The sequence below is a fragment of the Mytilus edulis genome, chromosome 4 (genome assembly GCF_963676685.1).
Source record: "Mytilus edulis chromosome 4, xbMytEdul2.2, whole genome shotgun sequence".
NCBI classification, from domain to species: domain Eukaryota; kingdom Metazoa; phylum Mollusca; class Bivalvia; order Mytilida; family Mytilidae; genus Mytilus; species Mytilus edulis.
In genome coordinates this window covers 3,916,837-3,942,867 of record NC_092347.1, presented here as the reverse complement: position 1 = coordinate 3,942,867, position 26,031 = coordinate 3,916,837, and the positions used below count along the sequence as shown (strand labels likewise).

The window sequence follows — 26,031 nt, the reverse complement described above, 5'->3', positions numbered from 1 at the left end:
GTATATATAAAACATAGATTCCTTTCATCCATCTCATAAATATTTTTGGAAAAAACCTGTTTCTTCAATTTGTAGAGATATTTTCTATGAAAACTGTTTATATTACTGTGTTAAAGTTGAAAAGTCAAGTAATGTCTGTAATGATATTTATATTTCAGTGTTAAAGTTGAAAGGTCAAGTGATGTCTATAATGTATAGATTTAGAGCTGCTAATAATGACTGGGTATGGCTAAGGACCAGTAGCTTTAGTTTCCAGAACCCTTACACTGATGAAGTAGAGTACATTGTTTGTACTAATACATCAGCAAAGTAGGTTTACTATAATGCATTCATTTATTAGTGCCAATCTTGACAACCCTTATCAATTTTATAAAAATAAATGCCATTTCTGTATAGGTTGAAAGTTTTTCTCAAAATTATACCCCTACTTTTAGAGAGGGGGCTATATTGCATTATAAGAAATTTATCAATGAAAAATATACTCAGATAGTCAAGCCACAAAACGTATGTGTATCACTCTGTTCTAAACTATCCATGGTGTTATTGTCAAAGTAACATAGAAAATTGGAGTTATCTTCCTTTGTCCATTTTTTTTCTGTTCACAATGCTAAGAAAAACAAATTTATTCATTTAGTGCTAACAACCCCTTTAAGTATATGTATTTACCAATTTTTTTTATTTGTTTAATAGAACAGCTCAACAAGGTTCAGCAGGCCCTCAGTCAGGAATACCAAATCCAGCTGATCAGGCACAAGATCCACAGATAAATACATTTAGTAATCCACCTCGGCCATTACCTACAGACAATCTGGGCATGACATCCTCATCAAAGGCTGACTATGCTAATCAATATAGTCATCCAGAGGCTGGGGGATATCCATCAGTTCTCACAAGTAAGTACACATTTATAGCTAAATGTTTATTTCAACAATGAGATAATACAAAATTCAGAACTTACAGTTTATGAAATCATTAATGTATGTGAGCACTGACAATATGGAAAACGGTCTTTTAGGCATTTTGGTGAATTTTCAAATAGCTTTTTGAAAAAAACAGATCTAAGAAACTAATGTACCATGATGTGTATTTATATGAAATTCAACTCTATACTTGCATTCTACTGGAGGTTAAGCCACCAACATCAACCGATGTAATACTAGCATCTACTCATTTTCTCTGAATCAACCTCAAATAGATATAAGAAGATGAGGTATGAGTGCCAATGAGACAACTCTCCATCCCATTCCCAGTTTTTGTAAAAGAAAAACCATTATAGGTCTAAGTTAGGTCTTAACCACGGAGCCTTGGCTCACACCGAACAGCAAGCTATAAAGGGCCCAAAAATGACTAGTGTAAAACAATTCAAAATTAAAGAAATGAGAAACACTTAAGAACCACATCAACAAACAACAACTACTGAACATTAAATGTCCAGTTAGTTTACCTTTACTTTTCCATTGATAAGCACTTGTTGTTAAGGGCTGATGGTGCAAATTCCAAGTCAATTAGTATTCTATTTTTACATTGAAAAGAAGATAATCATGAGACATAATAATCTTTCACAGGTACAAGACAGGTTGGGCAGGACATGTATGGGTTTAACTCCTCTGCACAGATGAAGTACCCCTCTCCAAATGTGTCTGCCTCCATGTCAATGCCACAATCTGCCTCAGGGAGAGGAGGAGGTATGTCACATCTCAGGAGAAGTCCAAACCCAGAGAGTAGATGGCAAAATCAGGCAGGATTCTCACAAAATCAGGTTTGTATACATACACAACTAGAAATTAATTCAAAATTTTGAGTCAGATTGGCCCTTTCTTGATTTATTCATTAATGAATCATCATTTGATATAAAAAATGATTAAAAAAATCTAAAAGTGTGAGTGTTCATACCAATGGACTATATTGATTTCAGCATGTTTTTTAGACAGTATGAGTCTGGTTTATTTGCAAGATTTTTAACCGGATTTTTGACAAAAATGTCGGTTATTGATTTGGGGATGTACGGCGGGCGGGCGGCCGAGTGGTCGGCAACCAAATGTTGTCCTTGCATTTACTCATGAACCATTCAACCAAAGCTTTTCAAATTTTAATATGTTGTTACAGACAACAAAATGAAGGTCAAGTTCAATAATGACGATTTTGACTTTTACTGTTCAGGAGTTATGGTTCTTGAAAGATTGAAAAATGGCATTTCCAGTCGTTTCCGTGCATTTACGCATGAACTGTTCAAACAAAGCTTCCCAAATTTTAATATGTTGTTACTGATGACAAAATGGAGGTCAAGTTCAATAATGACGATTTTGACATTTACCGTTCAGGAGTTATGGTTCTTGAAAGATTGAAAAATGGCTTTTCCAGTCGTGTCCGTGCATTTACTCATGAACTGTTCAACCAAAGCTTTTCAAATTTCAATATGTTGTTACTGATGACAAAATGGAGGTCAAGTTCAATAATGTCGATTTTGACTTTTACCGTTCAAGAGTTATTGTTCTTGAAAGATAAAAAAAATGGCGTTTCCATTCATGTTGTTGCATTTACTCATGAACCATTCAACCTTAGCTTTTCAAATTTTAATATGTTGATACCGATGACAAAATGGAGGTCAAATTTATTATTGACGATTTTCACTTTCACCGTTCATCAGTTATGGTTCTTGTGACATTGGCAGGACACAAATAAATGTTAATAAATCCAGTTAGGCAAATATGATCTTGAAAATGAATTCACTGTAAAACATGACATACTTTTGTTAATCATTTAAAAATATACACAATTTAGTTTAGTAACTATTCACTATGTATGATACAGACTTTTGTATGTTACATTTATGTATAATTTACTTATTGAAATTGTATATTTTATAACAGGCAGCAGATTATACCAACAATTCACAGTCAGGATTTTCTCAGATAAGTCCCAACAGTTCATCTCCAGGTAAATATCACATTTATTACACTGAAAGCTTTCATAATAATAAGGTATAATTTCTTAAATCATTACGTTAAAAATCACATAGATTTAAACAAAGTTAAACAGTTTGAAGTATTCCTAGAATTTATGTTGTTTCCAGGAAAACAAAACCATTACCGTGTCTGGAGCTGCATCACTTTATGTAATTGATTGGGGTAAGCAAGAAAACTGTGACAAACATTTTCATTGTACAGTGTTTCAAAAGATTAGCAAACAGGAAGCAAATGCCAATTTTTTTTTGCTGGCTTCAACTCAACATTCTCAAGCTCCAGACAAAATATAGAATTATTCACTAGAGTAGAAGCCAATAAAAGCTTGACAAAAAATTTCCATGTGTTTTACTGTGTAAAACTATTCGCAAACAAGTAGTAGCTGCATCACAGATCTAAAATTGACTTACACACTATAACTCAATGTATCCAACAGAAGACCTTAGATAAAATCAGTTGCTTTTGATAGAAGCCAAGAAAACTGTTATAAAAGTCTTCCACCTAAGGTTTTTTAAACAGACAAATATATTATATGTTAGATTTATTGTGTAAAAATAAACAGGCTATTTTGTTATTTCAGCAGGTGCCCCTACTTATACACAGCTAGGAAGTAATCAAACAGCACCAAATTCACAACCTAATTCGTTCTCTCATTCCTCTGCTGGTGGTTCTGGACCAGTTATATGGCCGCCTGCTTCTCATTGGCAGGGAGGTGGAGCAGATGTGTCACAGCAGCAGACACAACCTCAACAGCAGACGACACCACAACAGCAGCAGCAGCAGACAGAAGAATTCAGTGACATGTTACAAATGTTACAACAGCCTGGGGGACCAGAATTTAGTGACTTTACAATGTTTAATCCTCTAGGTGATTAAGATAATGATATTGGGTCTAAATGTTTGTGTATGTGCCATTGTTGAACCACGAAAATGCTTGCCTGAAAGTTTTAGGATATAGTTTCAATCACATTTCTATTAAACAAGCATTTATATTCAGTACAATGATAAGACAACACTGTATGAATTTATTTAATGTTTATGTTACAGGTTTTACATGTAACTAGAGAGAACATACAAATTATTGTGATATTGAAGAAATGTGTATTTTCTTTTACTTTTGAAAATATTAATTATGAAATACACTTAATAATAAATTATTAAAGTGTCCATAGCTTGCAGGACAGTACATGTTGTTTTCTGTTTTCACTCAAATCTCCTTTTTTTTTTTTTAAATAAAAACATATTCAAATCATCTTAAAAAAATATTTCGAAAAAATAGAAAGATATATATTTTTAATAATATCCAATGAAAACGGAACACAGGGTAAAACATTATACAGTAATGCTGATTTTTTTTCCTAATTGTTATTTATTTGTGTTATTGCCTATAAGATACTTAATTTTCCTGTCGAAAATACTGTCAAATTTTTAGCTCCTACAATATTGAGAACTTGGAACAGTTATGATTGGTGTTTTGGTCCTAATTTAAACAAACTGATCCAGAATATTTGGATCAGTGTTTTGTCCTTTGATTTTGCCATGTGATTATGGACTTTCCGATTAGATTTTCCTCCGAGTTCATTATTTTTGAGATTTACTTTTTACATTGTAAAAGGAGGTTAATTTGATAGCATTTAGTCACTGAAGAGATGAAACTCTTTAATAGCTTAACAGTAGTTTTCTCTGATATAAGAAGAAAAAGAAGAAAATTATATAAAAATGGTTGAACTTTAGTTTATCAACAGGGTCCATTCTATATGTAGGAGTAGATAAATCTTATAGCTGTTTATGTCTATTTATATCCAGGTTTATAATAAATGCTAAAATTGATGGGAGGGTTGGATGCCACATTATCTTTTTACTGTAGGTAACAGTGGTCTGTGCATTTGCAATTCTGTTACATATGAAATTAAAAATTAGGGTTGTGGGGTATGAAAAAAGTGTTGTCAAACCAAACCCCCTCTGACACTTTTTTGGGGGAATAGGGTTCAAAGCATGCAGTGGTTGATAATGTGAAGTATAAATGATAAGTATGCCCAGAGGTTCACTTACCACTAATCTTTTGTCCAATATGTCAACTATTTATATTGTTATTTATGCTTGTAAAATTCCATTGCCTCTTTTACTTCAGATAAGATTTATATTTTGCAATTTAAAACTCTAACATTTATCACTTCTCTCACACTTTGAGTTATATAATGACGCAAACTGTTTATATCTTGTTATTGTCTGAAAGTTAACATTGTTTGTTGATGGATGAATGTTTATCGTATTTTAAGAAACTTTAAGTCATAGTTTTAATCATTGAAATTATTATTTTAACTGTTTTATATCAGCTTTTTTAGATCATGTTTGTTATATGTAAATGTTTGTTGTAGTAATAAAAGTACATGTATGTGCAATTAGGTTTCATAATATTATTTTGTTGAATTACTAAATCATCATTGATGAAAATTAAACATGGTATGTACCTTGCTTATCTTATCACAAAAAAGGAAAAGTTTTATTTTTTTATTTTAGCAATGTTTTACTTATTTAACAAGAATATGTTTATATATTGTCTTGCATTCAACAAGTCCATTTCATATAAGACTTATAAAAATTAATGTACTTTTTCATACATGTATTTTTTTTATATCTCAAAACACCTAACTATGGTTTAGAATACAAGCCTACTTGTTACATTTAGGTTTTAAATTTTTGCATATTGCAACGTATAATTTTTCTAATAAATTGTTTTATTTAAACATTTGTAAAAACTCATTTACACATCTAAATGGCTAAATGTATTTTTGTGTGGTAAATGTGTCATCACAATAACTATATATCCATGATCTGTCCATGTATAAATTTCATTCATTTGATTAATTCCTAGAATTATGCACATTGCAATCTTTATTTTATATACAAGCAATTTAGTTATTCACATATTATATAAAACATTATAAGAACTAATCATATTTGATAATGTTTAGAAATTGTTCAGTGATGTTTATGACTTTTTTGATAAGGGCATTGGAAAAACACATTGCAATATTTTTATTGTAACTAACATGTTAAAATGAAAGCATATCAGTAAAACATTTATTGATTCAATGAAATATTTCAATGAATCATTTAAATACAAATAAAGAGATATGTGGGATAAGATACACCTTATCCCTATTTGTCTGCCATTACTGGATATCACACAGGTTCCCGTAAATTTTTGACGTCACAAAACAAAATATCTGATGCCACAATGGAAAAGTGATTGTTGTATGCGTCAAAAGTTCAAGCGGCCAGGTCAGCCGGGATTAGCGATAAGGTGTATTCATCTAAATATGTGTTCTTTACAAAGTTCAAGAAAGTGGAAACATAAGTAAGAGATATTTCCATTTGTACAAGTACAGAATGACCATGTTAAAATGTTTTAGTATAATTTGACTACATTATATGCCTTTATTAGTTTCCTAATATTATTGGTATGCTTATTATTAGATCTTTTAGATTATTTATTTGAATAGTAAAGATTTGTTTGAAACTTAACTTTTTCCAAATTAATGGTTCTTAAGATTTTTTATGTAAAAGAAATAAGTTACTGTCCTTTTTTTACTTTGTGTATGTAAACTATGTACATGTATGTAGAAAGTTCAATTTATAAAGAAAATTGCAGAAGAAACAAGCATTTATATGAAAGGTTGATTTCTTTAAATATTTAAATCATAACTATCTACCAAGGACTTTTATATGAAAGCTGTGCTCACATATTTTGAAATATTTTAACTCATTAACATTGAACCATTTCTTCACTGGAATTTTAGGCAATTTTCTGTTTTTTGACAAAAATGTATTTGAAGTATACATGAAATTAATATTGAATATTTAATATTGTTCTCTTTGAAATAAGAAAACATTGTGATTTTGAAGTCATTTAATGATCATCTGATTTGTATTGTTTTTACATATTTATGAGCAGATCTGAATATTTTATACATATTCATTAAAATACATTTATAGAAAATGAGAAAACTGTTTTAAAAAATCTTTTATAGTTATTTTTTGGCCAGATGGTTATGCATTTTATAAAACTGCAAAAAATCTGATTAATATGCTTCATATGTTGTTTTTTTTCTCAAACAATAAGTAAAGAAAATATTTCCTGTGGTTGTTGGTAACCCCTGGGACCAATTATGTCAAAACATAAATACAAAATACTATTTCTGTTACTTTTGATCATGTTTTAGACACTGCAGTAGTAGTAACATAGGTGTATGACGGTGCAATCATTTTATTGATAATTTATATAAGATTATGTTGATGTATATATATATTGATTGTCAAATGAATAAATCAAATCAACTCATATGAAGAACAAATTTGTTTTTATTTTCTGACTGATGAGGCATTGAAGGCAGAGGGGTCTAAGAATTTCATCTACAATACCCTTGTCAACATTGAGGCTATGAATTTTAAGTTTTCATGTGTCAGGTGTGTTAAACTCCAATCTTGATTGACTAGGATTGTTTTCCTGCCGATGGTCATGATTCTTTCCAGGCATTTGGGGCTTCCACCACCAATAAAATCTGACTGAATGACAGTTTTAGAATATTCTGAGAACAAATCTGGAGAGTTCAATTTATAAATGCATTGTTTCAGTTATGTATACAGTATATCAGTGTTTTTTTGCATGTGTTTAATTTAAGCTTTGTTCGCAGTAGCTATAAAAGAAATGTGAAGATTTCACCCAGCGTTAATTTTCCTACATATTCTCAGATTGATCAAAATTTGAAATTTTATATATTATACTGTTAAATATGGAGTCTTTTGTATTGTTCAACAGATCACAAGAATGTGAAAACTTAATTAAAATCTTCTTTTTTTTTCATAATAATTAAATTAGCTTTAAACATACATGGTTTAGTGGTAAATATTTGTGATTGATTACCAATCAGTTTTGTGCTACTTTCATCTATAACAATGCAATACAGTTATATTTTTGTGTGTATTTTCCCATTCAGCAAAAATTATACACAGTGAAAATTTAACATGCCCATTTTGTCAAGAAATTGTGAAAAAAAAGTCAATGCAAAAAAATTGATCAAGAATTACTAGTAGCTGGATTTCGATATTTTTTACATTTTTTGGTGCTATATATTCCATTACAAATTATTGAAATTTTCCTTGATATCCAGACTATAGCATCCTATGTCCCTTTATCCATAATGATTGTTAGCTTCTGAAAGCCAGTTTGTCTTATGAAACATGGATTGGAATGAAATTCATACAGAATAAAGATAGTGGGAAAGGGTAGGAGCTTTTTGATTTTGGGAGCAAAGATCAACTTCAATTTCTAAAAAATAAATAAATTTGAAAATGGTTTCCTGATGGCTTTATGAAGTTTGCTTGCTTGCTGGGAATGAAAACTTAACAGATGGAAGATTTATGGAAGGGAAAAAGCCCAATGATTTTAAGGTTAATAAATCAAAGGTCAAGGTCACTTTTACAAGAATAGAAAGAAAATTTTTGCAGATGGTAACTGGATTTTCTCTTCCTGGATTTAAATGACAATTATATATATAGGAGAAATTGGGAAGGGGAGGAGCCTTTTAATTTTGGATTCCGTATGTTAAAAGTCAAGGCTACTGATACTCAAGTAGACGTTTATTTACAGTTTGTTTTCCGGATTTTTACAAATATAAAGTGTATCACATTTATACAGGCAAATATAGCAATAAAAGAACATGATTATTTGTCAATACAAGCATACTTCATTTTAAGCCTTTGAATTTAAAACATTTCGAAATAAATGTTCAGTTCAGTGAGTATCTGAAAAGGAAATCTTTTGATAGGAATCACACACAGATCGATAAAAAAATTAGTGTGCTGATTTTTTTTTAATTAGGAATTTCTGTATTGTTGCAACTCTTCTTTAATACAAAAAGACATGAATATCAAATGATCTAACAATTCATACGAGACTGTTTCCACCATACTTTATCACTGATTCTTTGAAAGTTATGCACTTCAGGTGGCACGGTAGTATTTGCATTCCAGAATTTAGGTTGCTCTTTTGTGTACCCTACTTAGGTTAATGTATCTAAACAGTGTGATTGGACAAAAAATACAGTATCAACTGAACAAACTTTCCCAAACTGAGGGATGAATCAGGTGTAGAAAAATATGAAATAATTTTACATACAGATGAAAATGATTTTTTGAGAATTTTTGAGAATTTTGTATTCACTGCACCATAAAAGACCTAAAAACACTAGTGGCCTTAGGTATTTAAATATAGCAAAAAAAGTAAACGGTCATAATACATATTCAAATTCATTTCTAAATAGTAAAATGAAAGTACTTCAGTTAACTGTGAATGTAGAATTTTTTGCAGTGTTAGAAAGTGGTGAAAATTCTAAAAAGGCTATCATTATCCATATGGGCCAGGAAATACTACCGTGTCACCTTAAAAATCTGATATAATTTAGTCTATTCAAACTTGAAAACGTTTTACGAAAACTGCAGCATGATACACTGCAGAACAAATTCAGTGTAGGACCGAATAAGAGTAGTAACAAGTTTGGCTGTTTGATGTGTCTTGAGAGCTAAAGACAAGTTTGGCTGTTTGATGTGTCTTGAGAGCTAAAGACAAGTTTGGTTGTTTGATGTGTCTTGAGAGCTAAAGACAAGTTTGGTCGTTTGATGTGTCTTGAGAGCTAAAGACAAGTTTGGTCGTTTGATGTGTCTTGAGAGCTAAAGACAAGTTTGGTGTCTTGAGAGCTAAAGACAAGTTTGGTCGTTTGATGTGTCTTGAGAGCTAAAGACAAGTTTGGCTGTTTGATGTGTCTTGAGAGCTAAAGACAAGTTTGGTCGTTTGATGTGTCTTGAGAGCTAAAGACAAGTTTGGTCGTTTGATGTGTCTTGAGAGCTAAAGACAAGTTTGGTCGTTTGATGTGTCTTGAGAGCTAAAGACAAGTTTGGTTGTTTGATGTGTCTTGAGAGCTAAAGACAAGTTTGGTTGTTTGATGTGTTTGGTCGTTTGATGTGTCTTGAGAGCTAAAGACAAGTTTGGCTGTTTGATGTGTCTTGAGAGCTAAAGACAAGTTTGGTTGTTTGATGTGTCTTGAGAGCTAAAGACAAGTTTGGTCGTTTGATGTGTCTTGAGAGCTAAAGACAAGTTTGGTCGTTTGATGTGTCTTGAGAGCTAAAGACAAGTTTGGTTGTTTGATGTGTCTTGAGAGCTATGTGTCTTGAGAGCTAAAGACAAGTTTGGCTGTTTGATGTGTCTTGAGAGCTAAAGACAAGTTTGGTTGTTTGATGTGTCTTGAGAGCTAAAGACAAGTTTGGTTGTTTGATGTGTCTTGAGAGCTAAAGACAAGTTTGGCTGTTTGATGTGTCTTGAGAGCTAAAGACAAGTTTGGTCGTTTGATGTGTCTTGAGAGCTATAGACAAGTTTGGTCGTTTGATGTGTCTTGAGAGCTAAAGACAAGTTTGGTCGTTTGATGTGTCTTGAGAGCTAAAGACAAGTTTGGTCGTTTGATGTGTCTTGAAAGCTAAAGACTCAAAATCTGCAATAGATCATATCACGATACAGTATATAAACAATTAAAAAAGCACGACAAAGACTTTAAAAACCAGCAAACTGATTAAAAAACTTGAAGTTGATTGGGAAGTCCGTCGTTTGATAGCGTAATAGAAGTATTTCACTACAGAGGAGTATGTAATTTATAACCCCACATACACCATCTATTGATATGAATAAATGACCATACCTTTATAAGTATTAGATTGATTAAGCACCTATATTTGGACTATAATTGAAATAGGCTATTTTATGTTGATATCTTCGTGCTGTAATTTGCGTTGAAACAGGATATGTGGCTATGTAAATAAGATATGACAGTAACTAGATTTATTGAATGCATGTTGTTCAAATGGCGATTCAAAGATCCAATATTCTGACAAAGTACTGTAGACTACATTTTATATATATGTGTCCGCCAGTTTTAGAATGAAATTCAAAACAGTGTGGCTGTGGCCATTGATTGACACATTAAATTCATCCATTGACTGGGACAATTTACGTGAACGTTTGTCTGTAACGACCACTGTTCACGACGTACCTACGATAGACATTTAAACTGTGGGGTCACCAAAGGTTTCTTAACGCCTTTAATTATAAAATAATTCGAAAAATTAATTAGGAATAACCTTTATGTTTTGATTTATATAATTGATATAAATCAAAACATCGTGTTATTTCTGATTAATTTTTCGAATTACTTTATTAAGGTGTTGAGGACCTCTGGTGACCCCATAGTTTAAGTGTCTTTAAAAAGTATATAGTGAGCTATGGTCGTTACATACAAACGTTCACCTAAATTGTCCCAGTCAATAGATGAAGTTAATGTGTCAATCAATGGCCACAGCCACACTGTTTTGAATTTCATTCTATAAAATTTTGATATTTGCCGCGTTCATGTAATAGGTTAAGACTTTCAAATACAGTAACAACGATAGTAATATTTGCGCGTGACCACACTATGGTTGTGATCCAATTGAAATCTAAAAATATCTGTGATTTATAAACTACAATTACATGAAGTCACACTGATTTCAAGAAACAAAAAGTAATTAATAACTACAACCAAAATCATTTATTTTAAAAGAAAGACATATCCCAAAAGTCAATTACTGTTCTTTGCACAATTTAGTGCATTTAAGGGGCTTATCCGGCACGTTCTTTCTTTAATATATCAAACTACCATAGGGATCACAATAATGATTGAAGATGTATTTCATTAGTTTGCGAATAAACTGCATTGCCAATGTATGTACTATGGGCCACTAGACATACATTACAAAAATATGGCAAAACAAGAATGTGTCCATAGTACACAGATGCCCCACTTGCACTATAATTTCCATGTTCAGTGGACCATGAAATTGGGGTCAAAACTTTAATTTGGAATTAAAATTAGAAAGATCATAACATAGGAAACATGTGTACTAAGTTTCAAGTAGATGTGACTTTAACTTCATCAAAAACTACCTTGACCAAAAACTTTAACCTGAAGTGGGACGAACGGACGCACAGACGAACGAACGAACGGTCAGACGGACGGACGGACGGACGGACGGACAAACGAACAGAGGCACAGACCAGAAAACATAATGTCCCTCTACTATCGTAGGTGGGGCATAACAATCAACGGATACATTAGTTTGCTTGAAACGCAAAATTGAGAATTTATAACGTATTTACACCAAATTTACAGAAAAAAATAAATGAATATATATCTACAAGATTTATCGCAATTTTTACATGTAAACATTGCAGATTTATTTACATTTATAAACGATTTCAGTTGATTTTCTGTTCGATGTGATAGAAAAATCAATCTTTTATTCACAGTATATTTTTGTATCATTTGATAAATTGGAAGCTACTAAGATGATCCAACACAGCATACATTTGCATGTAGTATTGATCTTTCTATACAATATAACTATATTAAAACGTGTCTTATGTTAAACATTTCAAAATCGTTTTCCACGTTTTCCCCATTTGTAACAATAAGACATAGTACGTGTACATTACAACTCATCTTCACCAGATGGTACAGAGATTGATTGCCCTGGTCCTTTATAATATTTCACGTGGTCCTTAGAAAACATCACGAAATAAACAGCCACGTCAAAAATCAGTTATAACAAATAATAAAATATGGTTGTGAGGTCGACTAAAAAAAATAATTGAACCAATCTTGAAATACGTCCTATATTTTAAATCTGAGTGTTTTATTACTTTATATCTCCAATTTTCATAAAAGTTACTAGATACAGCCCAGAGTTTGAGATGTCATTGGTTTATTCGCTTTATGACCGTGGACAATGGTCTCTTTTTTCTGATGTACACTGTTACTTTTGTGTAGGTACTATTTCTGTACTAAAAATCTGTAGAACTTGAAATTTATTTTTAATATCACGTACTACAGATATTTAGTACAGAAATAGTACCGATGCAAAAGTATAGCTGTGTAAGACAGAAGTCACTATTTTCAAACATTTTTGTTCGTAATTAGTCCAGTCCAATTATGCTTCCGAAATGATAGTTAAGTCGATTGTCTCTTAGGCAAACTGATTTAATTAGAATAATCTTTTTTGCATGCAAACTTGTTGTATGTTCAACAAAAACAATCCTCTATTAGTTGGCAAATATCGAAGCCAGATTAACCATATTTTTTTTGTTGGATTTGAAATGAGTGGAATGTCCTTACTTGAACACGAGTCAACATAAAAGCCTGGTTTTACAAATCCTCACCCACTGTTTAAACTAAAACAACTTCTAAATCCTGAATCTGACTGACTTTTAACAGCAGTCGGTGACTTTATAAAGCAATCTTTATAGTTGCAAGCATATCAATCAAAAGATACATCCACATTACTAGGTTTTTGTTTTATGTTTATAGTTGTATTTTGTTAGATTTAGATTTATTTGCTTGATTTATTGGTGTAAATTGCAAATAGAATTATTATAATGTTAACCTAATGTCTGCCCTTACCATAGCAGGCCGAGTTGTCAATTGTCACACGACAACAGGAATTGTGTAACAAAGGGACACTTGTTTCCTCTAATTAATTGTTTTGCATTTCGTTATGCTGGGGCCTTTGTTTAAAGCTTAATATACTCAGTGGTGACGATAACCTATGGTTGTTCACACATCCTGCCTTTAGTCTCTATTGGCTTGTTGTTTCATTTACAACCATACCATACGTACTTACAATGGCAGTTGTAAGACTTGAACAAATCATTCTAGTAGTGTGTTAATCCCGAACATTAACTTTGTTGTACAATAAACATATCCATTTTGAAGTTGCCTCTGTAATTCTAATGTTAGTTTTGCAAACTATTTTATGCATATTAAAGAAGGATTATGAGAATCCAAAGAATACAGAATGTACATATAAATATATTGATAGTATAAATAATAGCCATTGAAATGAAATTGAGTGGATTCCAGAATATCAATTTGCGTCAATGAAAAACATATAAAGTCATTCTTGCTTCAAATGGGATTATAATACACAAATTTGTAATTGGGGATTACAGAAAATTTCTATGATTTGTAATATTGACAAACTTATAATGATTTCCGTTTAGTAGTCTTAGTCTCACTATATCTGTTCCTTCTGAGACTAAATAACTTCTGATATTACTGGTTCAAACTTAAAAGTATAATTTGACAAATGGCTGTGTTAAATGAACAGTTTGCCACGTTTATTCTTTGCCACATGCATCTTTGATTTAGTTCGGAACGTGTACCGATCGGATATGTTTTTATTGACTCCTCGTAACAGATGTTTGGACACTGATTCGTTGTGATGTAGTCGTTTTCGTGGCCGATTCTTTTCCTTATAAGAAGGAATCGAACATTGATGCGTTCACTTTGTCATTTAACTGTCATCTTATCTTGTCCTCAAGGATAGAAAGAAAAAAAACAGGTAGGCTTAATTTTTCTCTACGGTAATCAAATTTCAAAATGATAAAATTAATTTATTAGTAATTGGTATTCCTATTTAATTATTTTTTTACATATATGAACGAAATAAAATTAAATTAAAAAGATATCAATTTTAATTGACAATTTAGTATTAATATCGTCTTTTATATATTGGTAATTTTTTTATTCAATGAAATTTAAGTTAAATTTTCCAAGGTAAACTGTTACTTTCAATGTTAATGCTATTTAATTACAAAATTGCTACCGACAGCATTTTTTCTTTTCTTTTTCTCTGATATACTAGTACCAGTTTTTTAAATTTTGTTTATTTAATTTGCAACAGTATTGATATGTTCTTAAAAAAATAGTACTGCATATCTTTTTTTTTTCTCTAAAAATGTTACTTCTGTCTCTTTGAGTTCAAGTCTTATTGATAATATACCATAGGAAAAAGATGGTAGAAATACTAACCGTTTCCATGACTTTTTTCAGCCCGTCATGGCAGCTTGGTTAAATTTAGCATCAGTTATTGCAGTGCTCTTCTCACTTGCAAATGCTCACAAAAACTACACAGTAACAGAGGAAATCTGGTTTGACGTAGAAGTAAAGGACCATGATGGATTAGGAGAGGACTATAGAGGCAGATTTGTTGTGGCTGTATTCGGAGATAAATGTCCCATGACCTCAATGAACTTCCAGTCACTAGCTAAAGGTTACAAAAGAGGAACAGTAAGTTTGATATTATCTTATATTGGAATACTAAAAGCAGGACGCTTTCATATTCAAAATGCCTACCAGAAATATATCTATTGCTTTTCTAATGTAATATGCTTAATAATTCAAAACAATTCACCCAAAGTTGTTAAAAGCTAGTTAATTAATAAACAGACCACAGGTTTTGTCACTGCAAACGAAAGACTTGAAAATTGGACTTTTCTTCTACTCCGCTAAACATGTGGAATTAATTAATAAGAGCAAAGATTAGTCGTCTTGGAGTCAGTACATAGTGTTTGAGTAAGGTGACATTTCTTTCATCGAACCGTTACCTTGTGAAACAGAACATTTATTTTCCGTCTCGGTCTGTCTGGTTCATATTCTATCGCATTGACATGTTCTTGTCTTGAAAATGCATTTGGTTTAGTATTGGACGTTGAACGGTCAACTTTGATGCATAGGTATTGCCGATAATTTTTACTTTTTAATATCACTTTAGTAGTTATAGCTAATGCTATATATAATTCAAGGTTTATTTAAAGTAGAATATTACAAGTAAAAAAAGCGCTAATAACCAATCCAAATTGAAAAAAACCCGTCGTCTTGTAAATTAAAAAAAAAACTGTCTTGATTAAAATTCCAATACAATCGTTTTGCCCGATAAAATTCAATTAATCATGTTTAAATCTACAAAAAGCGTTGATGTATTGAAAAAAATTCAGATCTTTTCTCCAATAAAACAACATGTTGCGCATAGATCATATCTTGATAGACCAAATAATAAACATATTTTTAATCAATGGGTTTATAGAATTTATAGACTTGGGCTTCAATCCTTTGTTGTTAAGGCGTAGCAGATGTGTCAGTCAATATATAATTTGCACAGCCACGTAGCCAAACTGAAATACAACCTCTTAGTTGATGAAAAAGACATCAAAAATAAACTTAAGAAAATAAAGCATTAAAGATGTCTGCTATTTTTAGATGAAATCAAAATAGTTTTTAGAAGCTGTACATGTATAGAAATATATTTATAAAATTTTAGGCTAATTTTAGGAAGATAAAATGATATGAATATTATGACACCACACTCAGAAAATAAATTTACCAAGAAATAGTTTAAGAGCCCCCTGTATAACAATACTATGCTGGCCAATATTTGCTTACATCCATTTCATTCAACACTGCTGGATAGATGTCTCATTGGCAATGATACCACATATTACTATTTTTATATTTATTTGCATTTATTTTTCTTTTTACAGAAGAAACAATTGAGTTACAAAAGATCACCAATTCACAGAATTGTTCCCGACTTTATCATTCAAATGGGTGACATTACTATTGGAGATGGAACCGGAGGTTAGTATTTTTATTCTCCTGAAAAATATTGCATTTTGACTTCCTTCAAGGACTCTGGCAAGCAATACATTTATAAGCCATTACGTTGCTATCAAATGTCATATGAGCGTTACACTAAATAATAATAACTTTAAAAAATAAAATAAAATTGAAATATATAAAACTTTGTCTATTTCTTGAAAAATCAATATAGTGTCGACAGTTAACATTCCGTATACAGACCATTAACTTTTTTTCAAAATTTGATGCATACCCCACTTTGTTTAAAGGACGATTGATAATTTTGGAAGTAATATATAAAATGAAACACGTTTTGATATCTGCTGTATTTTTACCAGGTGAAAGTATCTATGGACCAACATTTGTTGATGAAAACTTCGATATCAGCCACAAAGCCGCCGGATACGTATCCATGGCTAACCACGGAACAGACACAAACGGCTCACAGTTCTTTATTCTCCTCAACAAAGCAAGATGGTTGGACGGAAAACATGTTGTATTCGGAAAAGTTATTAAAGGAATGGTAAGTCTCCATTATTCTCAAGATTTTAGATATGTAAATTGTTCTTTTTCAATGAATAATGAAAATAAACAGCTTAAACTGCGAATAACCTAAGATATGTACTGTATGTCGGGTGTACAAATGCCATATCATGTCCAGCCTGTTTATGTTAGATGTTTTTCTGCAACTTATCTGTATAGTATTAATGTATGTTGTTTTGTTACACAACTGTTTCGAGTTATTAAGAGAGGGTTTGCGCCTTTTTGATTATATGTGGTTCATCTAAAAAATTGAGCATTAAAATAAAAAAAGGATTATTTGCCAAGTTTTATGTCATTTAGTCTCTGGTAGAGAGTTGTCTCGGCATTAGCAATTCTACCACATCTCTTTGTATTTTGCGGTTATGACATCCGCGATTGCTTTTTCTATGCATAAAAATTATTATAGATAAAAATTGCTTAATATAAAAAAGAAGATGTGGTATGATTGCCAATGAGACAATTGTCCATTAACAACTATAGGTCACCGTACGGCCTTCAACAATGAGCAAAGCCCATAACGCATAGTCAGCTATATATTACTGATAATTACTTGAATAAAGTATTAATATGTGTTCGTTTGATTTGTAGGATGTGATCAGAACCATTGGTGAAGTACCAGCCGATTCCAGAACAGCTGTTCCAAAGAAAAGCGTAAAAATTATTGACTGTGGAATCGTAGGAATTGAAAAGAAATATGAATTAACAGAGGCTCAAGCTGCAAGTGACGAAGATTTATAAACATTTCCCACATTAGGAATCGTTAATAAATTAAATCATTCGCATGACTCAATTCCACATGATCATCAAAATGTTTTACAAGAATGTTTTCCATACGCGTGCTTGTGACTATTCTTATTTTTGTAGAATTGTAAACAAATATATGTTGTGATATCTATCTTTTTCTTCTTCTATCAAACTTCTTTACTTTATAGCATAGATAGCCACTTTATATAGCCAAATAGCAGCCTGCGGCTGTGTACTTAAACCTGTAAATGAATAATAATATTAAGGAGAAACGATAGAAACTGACTTCGATCTAGAACTGTCAAGTCTAGCCGTGCAGTGATAATCAGGGCCGGATGTGTGCAATAAAAGCAATCGAAATAAAATTGATTATTTATAAATCTGTCTTTTGTCCTTTGCTTTATGGAATATGAAAGGAGCCCCTCGTTATAACCATCCACAAAAACGGTCTCAATGATATAACCTTGCAATTTGGTATGGAGAATAACCTTGCAATTTGGTATGAAGAATAACCTTGCAATTTGGTATGAAGAATAACCTTGCAATTTGGTATGAAGAATAACCTTGCAATTTGGTATGAAGACACACACATCAAACTCATTGTTTAAGAGTTTTCAGCACCTGTCAGACAAATGGGTTTCGTTCAAATTCACTAGTTTTAGTTGGCCCGGGTTCACCGTCTGGTGGCTGTAGTATATGACACAGGAAAGTATAAATTTCACATTTGTTAATTTTTTACTAGTTTTAATTTCTAGTTAAAATTGCTGGTCTTTCTAGTTAATTTACAAGTTAGTTTTAGGCCCGCCCATTTGTATGGCAAAGACTGGCGTAAAGTAATTCGGCACGAGAAATCATTACATAAAAAAGAAACTTTCGGTTCCCAGTTTGTCTAACATACGTTTAAAAACTTCCGACTTGAAATGGTTTACTTTTACAAATTGTGACTTAGATGGAGAATTGACTCACTGGCACTGATACCACATCTTCTTATATCTAATTATTTATTTAGGAGAAAATAAAAGCGAACAAAAGGAGGGTCAACATAGCATACATTAGTAGTTCATTATCTTTGAAAACGTTTGCCACCAACGTTCAATTTGTCTTGAATTTCAATTTTGGATTCATGAAAGAAAGACTTGGCTAAGACTCACGGTATATATAGTTTAGCAGCACCCTGTGTTTTATTTGAGACTGCTGCGCTCAGTGTTAAGTGAGAAGAGTTATATTGACCACTAAAAACTGAGTACATTTATCAATGATACACGGTAAAACGAATACAAACAAAATCTAACTTTTGCAGGGGACCTATCTCTGCCATTTTGTTCAATCCCATGACTATTTGATTGATTGGTCGATTGTTGTTTGCTTTACGTTCAGTTGCAAATATTTCACGTGCATTTGTATGACGATCACTTGGTAGTCTTGGCTGCAATGGTTTGCACCTGTTCTAAGTCAGGATTCTGATGTTAAGAAGTTTTCGTTTACTGATTTGTTCATAAGTGTTTCTCGTTTCTTACATATAAAGTTTCTCAGTTTGAAATATTTTGACATGATTCATTTGACATCGTGCTATTATTGAATAAGGATATCTGTTATCCGAAATATCTAATATTTGTTCATTTTATAGTTATTTAATGGTGATGTTGTACCCTTTTTGACTTGTTATATATTATATTTTGTAGTGTACAGAATCATATTACATGATCCATCGCCCTGTAAGATTGATCGTTGACTATTTATTCAGTCATTATATATATATATATATATATATATATATAAAATGACTGAATAAATAGTCAACGATAATGACTGAATAAATAGTCAACGATCAATCTTACAGGGCGATGGATCATGTAATATGATTCTGTACACTACAAAATATAATATATAACAAGTCAAAAAGGATACAACATCACCATTAAATAACTATAAAATACACAAATATTAGATATTTCGGATAACAGATATCCTTCTTCGGTAATTGCACAATGACAAATGAATCATGTCAATTCAAATTGAGACTCTATCAAAATCTTGATTTATACAATTTAAGCGAACGCTGGAACAATTTTAAAATTTCCAAACACACCGCAAAGACTACAGAAATATGCCAAAAATAAAAATAGTTATTTACGATGTGAAATGGCACAACTCTAGATTTCCAAAGGTTGTGACAGTTGAGATGTTATAACTGCATTGAGGGCAGTCCTCAAACAAAAAAATCAAAAATGTCCTAACCGATCAAGGATGGTATAAATTAGACAACGGTAGGGCAATTACAACAGAAACTACATATTTAAGCCTCCCAAACGAATATCAGTATAATACTGATTGAAAAAATAAGTATTGTATAATGAGGTAAAATAATTGAACGTGGCAACGTACTTATACATCATCCCGAATCAATGAAAACCTGTAATTTAAACTGTTATTTTAAAAATAATTTCGAACTGTAAAGCCAGTACTAAATCCGGCGTTGTTTGAAACAGGTAGTCACAGGAAAATGAGGGACTCGTTCTATGTTTTTTCATTTATACCCTCTGGGGAGACTGTCCGTAACTTTCTTATCCAAAATCTTTCCCGAGCGACTCTGTCGACCTTCGACCAACCCTCGTTGTGGTCTATGATCGTGATGGTAAGGTTTTTGAGATCAGCTTGTGTGTGTCCAGGTGATCTCAAATGACGACTTACGGGTAGGTCGGGCTTGCAAGTGTAGTCACTTCGATGACCATTCATGCGTTTGTTAATTGGCTGCTCTGTCTCGCCAACATACTGCATGCCACATCGACATTGAAGGAGGTATACAACATTCTGGGTTTTGCAAGTTACATTGCAATATATAGTGTACACAGACCCAGTCGAGTGGCAAGTGAATGTTTGAGTATTCAGTATTTGTTGACAAGTCAGGCAACGTCTGTTACCACATGACTTGCACCATCCTGCAATTGAACAGCTTTTATTTGAGGAGACGTCAGCTCTAACAAATAAGTCTTTCAGACTTGCTGGTCTACGAAAAGCTAAGACAGGAGGATTGGGAAAGATCTTGGATAATTTAGGGTGTTTGGCAATAGTTTGCCAATTGGCACGGATCAAACGTGAAAGGTTATTAAAGGCTGGATTGTATGTAAGAACAAACGGGACTATTTTGCTGCGCCTCTTCCGTTTGTACTGTAAGAGGTCATTGCGGCTGTTATTGTTAGCGCGCGCAAATCCCTTATCTATGTCCAATTTCTTATAACCTCGTTTTGTCAAAAATCCGCGAAGTTCTTGTAACCGTTTCGTGACAGCCTCCTCAGAGGAGCAAATCCGCTTGACTCTGAGAGCTTGACTGTACGGGATACTTTTTGTACAGTGTTTGGGGTGACAGCTTTGGGGAGAAAGGTATTGATGTTTATCTGTGGGTTTACAGTAAAGGTCTGTTGATATGACACCGTCCTTTATAGATGTGGTTGTGTCTAAGAAAGATATCTTAGAGTCGGAAATTTCATACGTAAATTTAATTGAATGGTGGGCGTTGTTTGCATGTCTGATGAAATCATCCAGTTTTTGTTGAGATTCAATCCATTTCATGTCAACATCATCAATGAAACGGAACCAAGACAAAGGTTTGGATAAAGATGTTGCAATAATTTGTTTTTCTAATTTGCCCATGAAAATATTGGCGTAAGACGGTGCCATTTTCGTCCCCATCGCTGTCCCGTTAATTTAAAGGTAATGCTCACCATTAAAGGTGAAATTGTTGCATTTCAGGACCAGAGTAAGCAGCTGGACTAAACATTCAGTAGGTGGTTCTAAAATGTTGCGCGAGTCCCATATTTCCCTACAAGATTGTATGCCGTCATCATGAGGTATGTTGGTATACAATGAGGTGACATCCTGACGAGAAAAAAGCCATACAATCGCTAAGAAACCGAGATGATATTGTGATAAAACCAGCAGACAAGGGCAGTGCCGTTGTGATAATGGACAAAGCTAACTACATCGCGGAAGCAGTGCGTCAGCTCTCTGATGAGAGATTTTATAAAAAGCTAGACTATGACCCTACTTCCGAGTTTAGCTCCAAAATTATCACTGCGGTACAAACCATGTACAATGACGGTCACATAGATGAGGATACAATTGGTTATTTAAAGCCAGAGAATGCCAAGCCTGGTCGATTGTATCTTCTTCCCAAAATACACAAGGTTAACAACCCTGGTAGACCCATTGTATCCGCAAACGGCCATCCGACTGAGAAAATCTCGGAATTCGTCGATTTTCATTTAAGATCTCATGTAGAAAATCTTCCTTCCCACATTCAACACACTACAGATTATCTTCGTAAAATGGAATCCATGAACCCTCTTCCTCCGGAAACCCTCCTTGTCACTTTAGATGTCACCTCATTGTATACCAACATACCTCATGATGACGGCATACAATCTTGTAGGGAAATATGGTACTCGCGCAACATTTTAGAACCACCTACTGAATGTTTAGTCCAGCTGCTTACTCTGGTCCTGAAATGCAACAATTTCACCTTTAATGGTGAGCATTACCTTTAAATTAACGGGACAGCGATGGGGACGAAAATGGCACCGTCTTACGCCAATATTTTCATGGGCAAATTAGAAAAACAAATTATTGCAACATCTTTATCCAAACCTTTGTCTTGGTTCCGTTTCATTGATGATGTTGACATGAAATGGATTGAATCTCAACAAAAACTGGATGATTTCATCAGACATGCAAACAACGCCCACCATTCAATTAAATTTACGTATGAAATTTCCGACTCTAAGATATCTTTCTTAGACACAACCACATCTATAAAGGACGGTGTCATATCAACAGACCTTTACTGTAAACCCACAGATAAACATCAATACCTTTCTCCCCAAAGCTGTCACCCCAAACACTGTACAAAAAGTATCCCGTACAGTCAAGCTCTCAGAGTCAAGCGGATTTGCTCCTCTGAGGAGGCTGTCACGAAACGGTTACAGGAACTTCGCGGATTTTTGACAAAACGAGGTTATAAGAAATTGGACATAGATAAGGGATTTGCGCGCGCTAACAATAACAGCCGCAATGACCTCTTACAGTACAAACGGAAGAGGCGCAGCAAAATAGTCCCGTTTGTTCTTACATACAATCCAGCCTTTAATAACCTTTCACGTTTGATCCGTGCCAATTGGCAAACTATTGCCAAACACCCTAAATTATCCAAGATCTTTCCCAATCCTCCTGTCTTAGCTTTTCGTAGACCAGCAAGTCTGAAAGACTTATTTGTTAGAGCTGACGTCTCCTCAAATAAAAGCTGTTCAATTGCAGGATGGTGCAAGTCATGTGGTAACAGACGTTGCCTGACTTGTCAACAAATACTGAATACTCAAACATTCACTTGCCACTCGACTGGGTCTGTGTACACTATATATTGCAATGTAACTTGCAAAACCCAGAATGTTGTATACCTCCTTCAATGTCGATGTGGCATGCAGTATGTTGGCGAGACAGAGCAGCCAATTAACAAACGCATGAATGGTCATCGAAGTGACTACACTTGCAAGCCCGACCTACCCGTAAGTCGTCATTTGAGATCACCTGGACACACACAAGCTGATCTCAAAAACCTTACCATCACGATCATAGACCACAACGAGGGTTGGTCGAAGGTCGACAGAGTCGCTCGGGAAAGATTTTGGATAAGAAAGTTACGGACAGTCTCCCCAGAGGGTATAAATGAAAAAACATAGAACGAGTCCCTCATTTTCCTGTGACTACCTGTTTCAAACAACGCCGGATTTAGTACTGGCTTTACAGTTCGAAATTATTTTTAAAATAACAGTTTAAATTACAGGTTTTCATTGATTCGGGATGATGTATAAGTACGTTGCCACGTTCAATTATTTTACCTCATTATACAATACTTATTTTTTCAATCAGTATTATACTGACATTCGTTTGGGAGGCTTAAATATGTAGTTTCTGTTGTAATTGCCCTACCGTTGTCTAATTTATACCATCCTTGATCGGTTAGGACATTTTTGATTTTTTTGTTTGAGGACTGCCCTCAATGCAGTTATAACATCTCAACTGTCACAACCTTTGGAAATCTAGAGTTGTGCCATTTCACATCGTAAATAACTATTTTTATTTTTGGCATATTTCTGTAGTCTTTGCGGTGTGTTTGGAAATTTTAAAATTGTTCCAGCGTTCGCTTAAATTGTATAAATCAAGATTTTGATAGAGTCTCAATTTGAATGGACATGATTCATTTGTCATTGTGCAATTACCGAAGAAGGATATCTGTTATCCGAAATATCTAATATTTGTGTATTTTATAGTTATTTAATGGTGATGTTGTACCCTTTTTGACTTGTTATATATATATCTTAAACCGTTTGTTTTCCACTAATAATTTTTTCGGGCCCTCAGTTATAGATTGTTGTTCTGTGTGAGCCAAGGCTCCGTGTTCGAAGACCGTACTTTGACCTATAATGGTTTACTTTTATAAATGTCATTTTATACCACATTGCATTGTCTGACAGTGACTGGATTTAATCTTCATAATGATCACATCACTGCACTTTTATGTTTCAACTTTCTAAGGTAGTGGTAAACCTTGGAAGATATAGATATCAAGTCAGTACCACTGGGTTATGATTGCATTTCAGGCAATCTTTACCCAAAACTTGTTAAAATCACCCCTCTTGTGAACTTACTTCTTTTCTAAAAATTCGTTCCACTCTTAAAAACAATTTGTTGAAATTATTTGCAAGATGTGCTGGGTCCCTTGGGACTAGAAAACTTCAAGACATTTGGCTGTGGCTGTATTTGAAGGTATTTTGATCCAATCCTTGACGGTTTTCACTTACATCTTCTTAATGACTTTTATGTATTTACGAGAATGAACAAAAGTCAACTATAGTTGCATCGAATTTTCTTAATATCAGATGAAATTTTCTACGATGTCAGGATTTAAACTTTTACCAAGGTGGCTCATGTATTTTGCTAGCCCTGCTTTGATTTTTCCATTTTCCACAAGGTTTCTTCGTCAAATTAGTATAATGATGTTTTTATAATATTTTATGTCTATGTAAATGCAACAAAGGATTCTATGCTCTAAATATTAACTGTGTTCACATCAATGTTTCTAAGGTTTTAACCTTTTCTTTTTAATTCCCTATAATTTTACATTTGTGCAGTCATATAATCTTCATGTAAATAACATTTGTTAATGCTTTTACAATAACATCCAAATTAGTGGTTTCTCCTGCACTCTGAACCTTCAAACTACTAATATGATATTTTGAATTCTACAGACTGTCACTAAGGGAAGAGGACCAAATAATATCCATGAATTTAGCCAATGTTTGACCCACTGCAATCCGAGAATCGTCGACTAACCATTTGTATCAATTAGCATCTTAAACTATCAATATCACATACTTTGACTAACTGTCGATCACTACTAGAAACAGCATACCTTGGACTAGCCTCCACAACTTTTTAGAAGCAAAACAGAAATTTGTATCAATTAGCATATTAATGCCTTGAACCAGAGGAACTTTGTATCAATTAGCATACATATGTACTAATGCCTTGAACCAGAGGAACTTTTTAACAAATGAATGTTTGAATGATACAGCTGTTGTAAAATTAAGGGCAAATAGTGGAAAGAAAAATAGAAAATAATCAAAATGAATTTTAACCAGTTTAATGAAGCAATGAATGTTATGCTAAGATTTTCTGCAATTTGTTTAGGACAATACGTTTTATATGGACCTATTAATTATTTTGTTGTAAAGTAGCCAAGAATAAAGGTAATGAATGTAAACACAGATGTAAGAAGGTAATGAATGTAAACACAGATGAAAGAAGGTAATGAATGTAAACACAGATGTAAGAAGGTAATGAATGTAAACACAGATGCAAGAAGGTAAAACAGACAAAGCATAATATCCCACAACTATAAACAACAAAAGACGGCAAAAATATTTTAACCTAAAAGTTCCTCGTCACTAACTTAATATTATCTCAAATTGGATCTTGTAGAAGGGATGTTGAAACAGGAAATGAGATGTTATTGCAAAATCCTTAAACAAGCAGATTCAAATATCCTGGAAACACTGAAACAAGTGCAGTTTGAAATAACGAAATGATCTGTCAAATTGATTATTTTTTACTGTGCTCTCTGACTTGTTTGAACTACCATATTCTGTGCCTATTTTCTATTCCATCAA

The 26,031-nt window shown here is 33.0% G+C and overlaps 2 protein-coding genes across 7 annotated transcripts in view; both read left to right on the top strand.

Moving 5' to 3' along the window:
• The window catches only part of LOC139521659 (aryl hydrocarbon receptor nuclear translocator homolog), a 38,228-nt gene extending 30,907 nt beyond the window's left edge, over nucleotides 1-7,321 (top strand). For 4 of the 5 annotated variants that reach the window (XM_071315153.1, XM_071315152.1, XM_071315151.1 and 1 more), the window contains exons 12-16: nucleotides 159-309; nucleotides 691-893; nucleotides 1,566-1,759; nucleotides 2,871-2,937; nucleotides 3,544-7,321. In XM_071315153.1, coding sequence (XP_071171254.1) covers nucleotides 159-309; nucleotides 691-893; nucleotides 1,566-1,759; nucleotides 2,871-2,937; nucleotides 3,544-3,839 — 911 coding nt within the window. In that variant the 3' untranslated portion in view covers nucleotides 3,840-7,321. Of the gene's footprint in view, nucleotides 1-158; nucleotides 310-690; nucleotides 894-1,565; nucleotides 2,003-2,698; nucleotides 2,938-3,543 lie in introns of all 5 variants that reach the window. The other variant, XR_011664042.1, reaches the window with a different exon arrangement.
• Nucleotides 7,322-14,298: 6,977 nt separating this feature from the next.
• On the top strand, nucleotides 14,299-18,189 carry LOC139518767 (uncharacterized). Of its 2 annotated transcripts, none has more exons than XM_071310323.1 (5): nucleotides 14,299-14,447; nucleotides 14,939-15,175; nucleotides 16,426-16,522; nucleotides 16,861-17,045; nucleotides 17,654-18,189. In XM_071310323.1, the coding sequence occupies exons 2-5, from the start codon at nucleotides 14,945-14,947 to the stop codon at nucleotides 17,801-17,803; spliced, it is 663 nt and encodes a 220-aa protein (XP_071166424.1). In that variant the 5' UTR covers nucleotides 14,299-14,447; nucleotides 14,939-14,944; the 3' UTR covers nucleotides 17,804-18,189. The 2 variants fall into 2 exon arrangements, with proteins under 2 accessions (XP_071166424.1, XP_071166425.1); XM_071310324.1 differs by having other exon boundaries at nucleotides 14,328-14,443; nucleotides 14,936-15,175.
• Nucleotides 18,190-26,031: the final 7,842 nt, after the last annotated feature.